The 7,317-nt window shown below is 35.8% G+C and overlaps 1 protein-coding gene across 1 annotated transcript; it reads left to right on the top strand.

The window, feature by feature from the left end:
• Window positions 1–3,814: 3,814 nt before the first annotated feature.
• Window positions 3,815–7,101, top strand: LOC114263539 (putative serine/threonine-protein kinase At1g09600). The gene is made up of 5 exons (XM_082867816.1): window positions 3,815–4,106; window positions 4,969–5,196; window positions 5,795–5,977; window positions 6,641–6,688; window positions 6,784–7,101. The coding sequence occupies exons 1-5, from the start codon at window positions 4,050–4,052 to the stop codon at window positions 6,871–6,873; spliced, it is 606 nt and encodes a 201-aa protein (XP_082723942.1). The 5' UTR covers window positions 3,815–4,049; the 3' UTR covers window positions 6,874–7,101.
• The last annotated feature ends 216 nt before the right edge of the window (window positions 7,102–7,317 follow it).

The following is a 7,317-nucleotide window of genomic DNA, read 5'->3' as shown; positions in this document are numbered from 1 at the left end:
TAAAAAAGTATGACTTCACAAAAATACTCCGCACTAATCCTTATGTACACAATAGACGGCCTAGATATAGTAGAAATTTCTATGATGCAGAAATGGCTATGGTTGTTGTTTGTCAAGTTTACTGGTAAAGAAAAGATATAATACAAATTTAAGACAAATACAAGCGAACTAATACACAATAAAACAAAACAAGTACATATAATGAGTAATGTACAATACGAATCTCGTCCATTCTCATATTTCTTCTCTATGCAATGTTGAACCCAAATTGCCTCTTGCAAGCTGGAGAAGCCCCCAGCTCATGTCAATTAAAACAAGATCTCAACTGGTTCAGTTATGTAAGTTGTCATGTAAACAAAGTTTTCATGGCCTTCATTCGATCTTTTTCACAACACAAGTTCAAGGCGTGTGTACGTGTGTAGGGATAAGTTGCACCAGCAAAGAGAAATAATATCAACTTCAAAAATAGTAGAGCTCTTAATGATGAAAAATTATCAACAAAAATGAGGCTGTATATTTCCTAGCTATCAGTAATGCAAGTAAACAAATGAATTATTCAAAACAATGGACTTTAATTATACAAGATAGAGTTTAGGATATCCACACATGATAAAAGGTTGAGAAAATTTGATAAAGTGAGTTTGCCATCTCCATAGTCTGGATTTGGGGTCACTCTTCTCTCTCTCTCTCTCTCTCTCTCTCTCACACACACACTCACACACACACACACACACACACACACACACACACAAAAAACTAACCACAAAATCAAATATTGATGTATTTATAGTTTAGGCCCAAGTGCAACAACAAATATCTTGGTTTTGCACTTTCAATTGTACCAAGCCAAACCCATATGCTTGGATTTCACGCCATGAGTATTACTGAATTAGTACTAAAATCTCACTTGAAATAGTAAATGGGTCATGCTATTGACAGTCCAATGAGTTGTCAGCTAAGGAAAATATCCAAAATAAAAAAAGTTAAAATCTCGAGGTATTTTTTACATATTTCCACACATTTCAATATAATTTTTGCATGTCCACTCATTAGCATTTTACACAATAAATATTTATGGATAACTTTGTGTTCTACAAGGTCCATTTGATTAGAGTAATAATTATGATGAAAAGAGAAAGTGATATAGCAAAGAAAAAATTGAAGATTATATGGCCATATACACTTAAGATTTTTCTTTGCTGATCAAAAATATATATACATATATACACACTTAAGATATGAAGATTTGAGAGTATTTTAGTAAAGATGAAATGAGTAAAGTAACGTGAAAAAATTATTTTGAGAAGTTATTAAATAATAAATATTTAAAAAGGCTAGAATGAGACAAATATGATAATATTGATAGAATTAGAGAATAAGGATGTTGAGGTGAAGCAGTGTTTCTAACATATTATGTGGTCGACGTATATCAATAAAATTGAAAGAAAAAATTTATATAACAATTATATGGCCAACAATGCATTGTGGGACAAAATGTTGAGCAACTAAAAAAACAATATAAGTAAAATGAGTGTGGTTGAAATAAGGATGTTGAGGTCGATGTATGATAAGACGGAGAAAAATAGAATTAGAAATAAATACATTCATGAAATTGTAGAAGTAACACCTGTACGGGGGCGAAATATCCTCTGCTTTCCGTACTCCTTGTACTCCAAGCTTCTCTTGACGGCGTCTACCTGATAACACAGAAACGGTGAGCTGCCCGGCGGTGGTGTGCCGGATAGACCCTCCGACGATCAAGTCAGTCCACTTGAGGAAGGAGAAGACAGATACAGAGAGAGAGAGTGTTTTCTCTTGGGGGAGAAGTTGCATACCTCTAACGTTCGTCCTCCTCCCTATTTCAAGGCTGGCCATGCAGCCTCAAGATTATGCGCGCATTACCTCTGCTGTCCTTCCCAAGACAGGTGGCAGTGCTCGCCTCTCACCACCTTACGCGTGTAAAGGCTTAGTCCTCCCATCAGTACACGCAGAACTGCCTAACGGTATTGAGGCATGCGTGGAGCAGATGTCCCTTCCCTCGTGCCATTGGCCCAGGTGACACACCTGACCGTAATACCACGACCGGCCTATCTCCCATGAAGAACTATCACTAAAGGCGCTCAACCGCGCTACGCCCCACCGGACTGCCCCTTGGCAAAGGGGCGACGGGGTGATGCTCATGGGCCGGGTTGGAGTTGACCGGTTTGTCGTGGCATACTGGTCGCGAGGCATGCCGGCCTCCGTCCGTTCTACCTTCATCCAAGGTTCTCTGGAATCTGCCCATCTCGGCTCACCGGTCAGAGACGTACCAACCCTCGCTTGTCCATAGTTTAGCCCGAGCTATCCGTAGCCCGGTCTCACCACTTGGCTGTGTGCACTGCCGAATATTTGCGAGTCGCAGCTCGGCCAGGCTTAGTTCACGCCGGTCAGCCGGTCTTTTAGACCGATCAAAACAGATCCGTCCCATCTTAGCTCAGTCGTACTAACGGTGCAAATCTCCCCTCTCAACACCAATTGAAAATAAGTTAAGAGAGAGAACAAACTAAGACAGTCTGATAACCCCAATTGATTGGCATTAAAAGCTTGGTTTGGCTTATTTGTTGCATGAAATTGAAGACCGAGTTACCATACTGATATAATTTGTATTAACTTCCTTGCACTTTCCACTTCTCACATGCTAAACAAGCATAGGGAAAAGTTCTATTTTTTATTTTTATTTTTATTTTTTCTACACTTTCCACCACTTTCATCCTAACTAAACTCACCCATAAGTTCGATTAAATAACCAATATTACTCCAAAACATATTACAAGAGTCCTTCTCTTTCGTCACCTAATCTGCCACTTCCAATTTGATCCCTTAGTTTCGCTTTGCAATCTGGATTTCTATGAATTTAGAAGAGAAAGCCAACTGTTGTCTGTGAGGAAATTATTAAAGGGGACCAAAAGCTCATTACTACAATCCAAATGAAGAAATTGAAGAGAAACCATCTAGGAAATTCCCTTTACACACCTTAAAACATGAGGAAATGCTGTGTAGTCTTTCCTTGGAACCAAATCATATGCATTTACATTCTTATTAGCAACAGTTGAGCCTTCGAATTTGAACAAAGTGGAAGGCTTTGATTTCTAATTCTCTTAACTGAGACATGCATGTGATTTATGACTTTAAGAAGCAAGAAAGTAAATGAAGAACCAAACATTTGCATGGAAAAACTATTTAGTTTCAAGGAATGCTAATCTAGTCCCAAAGAAGCAAGTGAAATTTAACTAGATCAAGAGGAATAACTAGTTTGCATATTTTGCCTCACTAGGATTATCAACAAAATTGAAATTGATGACAAACATGGTTAATGTTAAGGACTTGAAATCATCTTCAATAACATCAAGGGCCTAGTCAAATGAACTTAAAACGGTAAATAAGATCTAAAATTATCATTAGCATGGCTAGTGACCAGATTCCAGAAGGGTAAAAAAGAATTAGAATTTTTTCCATAGAAAAAAAAAAAAACCATGATTGTATAATTTTTTTTACTTCCTCACACTACAGGAAAAAAAGGTTATGGTGGCGCTTTTTTAACGACATTTTTTTAAACGTCACTGTTATTAACATTTAACGGCGTTTTATAAACGTCGCATATTATTATAACCAAAACGGCACCGTTTTATAATAGGAGGCGTTCAAAAACGCCTCCAAATACGGTATACCACATGCGCCTTTTCGATCCTTATTTTGTATTTGGCCCTCTCTCAACCCATACGGATACATCATTTTGAATCTGAGCCCTCTCTCTCTCTCTCAACCCTCTCTGAGCTCCATCGAAAATTCAGATATTCAAAGCTCCATCGAAGCAATTTCGAAGCTCTATCGAAGCTCCAGATCGAACCGATTTCGAAGCTCCGTCGAAGATTCAGAGATTTCCATCGAAGATTCAGATATTCGAAGCTCCATCGAAGCAGTTTCGAAGCTCCAGATCGAACCGATTTCGAAGCTCCGTCGAAGCTCTAGATCTGAACTCTGACCCCTCGATTACTCGCATTTCAAGTAATATGCACATTTCGACCCAATTCTTCATTTCCCAAGCTGCTCGACTCGGTACACTTTCGGTGAGTTCTCTCTCTCTCTCTCTCTCTCTCTCTCTCTCTCTCTACTTAGATATGTCCATGTATCTGTATATGTATTTGTTGATTATGTTGATCTTTAGTCTTTACAGCTTACCATGTAGAATATGAGATGTTATTAAAGTAGAGTTCAATGGGTTACTGATGATTTCTACATCTGAATTTGTGTTCCTTAATTAAGTGTATATGTGTATATGTGTTTATTTTATTTTTTTATTTTTTTTGTATAGACACAAATTGGTGAATTTTGACAGTGTTTGTTCTTCAACTTGTAATTTGGTGATCATCGAGTTCTTTATACCTTTCTTTGTGATTATTTGTTTTTCCTCACTGTCTTTTTCTTTCACACAAAGTGTTTGATAAAATGCCAAAGTGAAATTTATATAATTTGTTGGACTTGAAACTGATGCACACTGTGTATTATGTAACAATGAGAATTTGCTGAGAAATGAAGAAGAAATGGTTGAGTAGTGGAATGTGTATATATGAGCAGATCAAGTGAAGAAAAAGAAAGAAAACAGAGCTTCAAAGAAGAAGATGAGAAATAATTCACCATAGTTTCAAAAGCATTGGAAGCTTTAACTTGTTTTGAAGAAATATAATTTTTAATATGATCACTAGGCATGGAATTAACTTACATATCATCTTCTTAAATGATACTTGGCAATATTATTAAGGTCGGGCTCTTGGCCTCATGGTGACTTGGGCTTGTAAAGGTGTCCTACAATGTGTTTAAACACCATTGGATGCATTACCTATGTGCTCCTTTTTGTTTATTACGTCTTTTCTTTTCTGTCATTTATATGAATTGAATGTTGTTTGTAAGTTTGTAGTTTCGGCCTTGTAGGTTGAGCAGTTGCATAAAATTTTTAAGCTTTGTGGCTCACCCTCTGAGGAATACTGGAGAAAGTCAAAGTTGCCTCATGCTACCATTTTCAAGCCCCAACAGCCTTATAGACTCTGTGTTGCAGATACATTTAAGGACTTCCCTGCACAAGCCTTAGAGCTTATGGAGACCCTACTTTCCATAGATCCTGCTGATCGTGGTTCTGCAGCTTCTGCTCTACATAGTGAGGTATGAACTATGAAGTTTCTTAAAAGTTGAATTTTCTGGAATGCTCTTGGTTCTCTTGAAGATTGACCCTTTTATATGGCTGACTTTGGGAGCACTAAGTTAAAATGATGTGAAAAATAGGCATGTCGCTTGCCTTCCTGTCAATTTGGATAGAAAGTATAACATCTACAATTTAATCCAAGAGTATGAGGGTAACTTTATTTAAGAATCAGGAACATGAAGTGCTTAAAGGGCAAACCACAAGGGGTAGAAGTACATACCTCCTAACCTTAGTTATAATTTGCACAAAAAAAAAAAAAAAAAAAAAAGTGGCTGCCCTCAAACTTAAACCTGCAATCTCACACTTGGCAGCCCAAACTTCTACCATTGCACCCAACAATGGCCCCTTGTCAGTATTACATATTTGATGTTCAATAAACTTTCTAGTCTGACTTTGTCCATTAAGTAATAGGTCAGGGGTCTGTTTGCAAATATGGTTAGTGACACGTATTTTTTGTGTCTGCTTTCCCAAATCATTGTGAACTTTGGAAATAACTTTAGTAAACCGTGGTCATTAATTTAGTATAGTTGTGTAAGATGATTTTACCTTGAATTATAGGCTCATGTGCTTCTGCATATCATTCACTCATCAAATCAGAATCAGCCTCCTTATAGGAAGCATCGAGAAACTGATCATTCAGTGTTTATGCGTTCTATTACCGATCTTCAATCTCATATTACTGAATCTTGTAAGATGGTCTCAGCTTTATATGGGCCTTTCAAGAGCAAAGCTACAGAACAGGTAGGATGAATTTTTATAACTTGATTTTTTTTTCTTCATATTTAATCAATATTGACTCTTGTTAGCTAAAATGTGTAAGTTTGCCCTGTAATTTTGCTTAATGAATGAAGATTAGTTATGAATTATATAAAAACAAACTGAGAGGTTAGGAAGATAAGATACATAATTGTCCATTCTAAAAGGTTTATCCGTGTTATCATCTGCTAGCAAGCGATTTGTGATCCAGTTTGCACAATCCGAAATATGGGGCCTGCACTAAATTGGTGATGAGAGTTATTGTTTCTTTCACTCTATGTTCCTAATATAAAAATGACAAACTGAACATTTAGACTTTAAATTTTGGGAAAAATGTTAACCATACATAACTCAAGAAACTCAAGAGAATAGTGCAAACAGGAAGCAAATTGTGTTGTGACCTTGACATGGTCAACTCATGTTAGGTATTTTCTGCTTGGTACTTTTGAAGGACTTATCCCCAAACAGAGAATGGATTTTCATTGTTTTCTGTCTTTAGGTATTTAGCAAATGTTAACCATACATAACTCAAGTATTATTTTCTGTCTTTAGGTATTTTGGCTTGAAAAGATCAAACAAAGAATGGATTTTCATTGTTTTAAGTATTCACTACTGGATATTCTAATCAGTCTGTCTCTACCTTTACAGCTGGGAGCCCCGTTCATACCTGGAAGTAGACTCCACAAGTCATTACAGGCAAGTTAATTATATAGTCACATTAATTTCTTTATTTTTCTTATTTTACACTATTATGAGAAATTAATAATAAATTTGAAGATGGGTTGTTTCAGGCAAAGAAGAAAATGTTTCAGGCAAAGAGGGAATATGATGGAGTTTTTTTTTTTATTTGTTCTTGTTCTTTTACTTTTCCCTCCCTCTAATTCTTTTTATCTTGTTTAATTGGATTATAGCGTACTGTATGGTTCCAAATGTATCATCTGTTGCATATAGTGTAGGCTCATCTTTGGATATAATTGGAAGACAAGTGGTATTTTTAATATTATAAGCCATATTAGTGTGTTTTCTATTCCTTTTTAATTTTTTTTGGGCAAATTACACTTCTTGACCATTTTGATTTTAATTGATGTATTTAAAGTCTGAATTTTCTATTCTTAGGTATGCAATGCATTGTTTCTTATTTTTAATTTTGTTTTCAAGCTTAGTTTATTTATTATTTTAATAAACATCAATTATTAGTTCTTGATAATTATTTGACAGGTATTTTTCAAGCTTAGGTTATTTATTATTTTAATAAACATCAATTATTAGGTCTTGATAATTGTTTGAAAGGTATTTTTTTTGTTTAACCATATAAAATTAGCACA

The sequence above is a fragment of the Camellia sinensis genome, chromosome 1 (assembly GCF_055761805.1).
Source record: "Camellia sinensis isolate YWXY chromosome 1, ASM5576180v1, whole genome shotgun sequence".
Classification (NCBI taxonomy): domain Eukaryota; kingdom Viridiplantae; phylum Streptophyta; class Magnoliopsida; order Ericales; family Theaceae; genus Camellia; species Camellia sinensis.
Note: the sequence above shows the minus strand (reverse complement) of the source record. Positions and strands in the feature narration are given on the sequence as shown.

What these genes read in the sequence shown, in the direction of transcription:
- LOC114263539 (XM_082867816.1), top strand. Translation starts at nt 4,050, where the DNA reads ATGCACATTTCGACCCAATTCTTCATTTCCCAAGCTGCTCGACTCGGT. An exon ending in CTCGACTCGGTACACTTTCG is followed by an intron (nt 4,107 to 4,968) that starts GTGAGTTCTCTC and finishes TCGGCCTTGTAG; the next exon opens with GTTGAGCAGTTGCATAAAAT. An exon ending in CTTCTGCTCTACATAGTGAG is followed by an intron (nt 5,197 to 5,794) that starts GTATGAACTATG and finishes CTTGAATTATAG; the next exon opens with GCTCATGTGCTTCTGCATAT.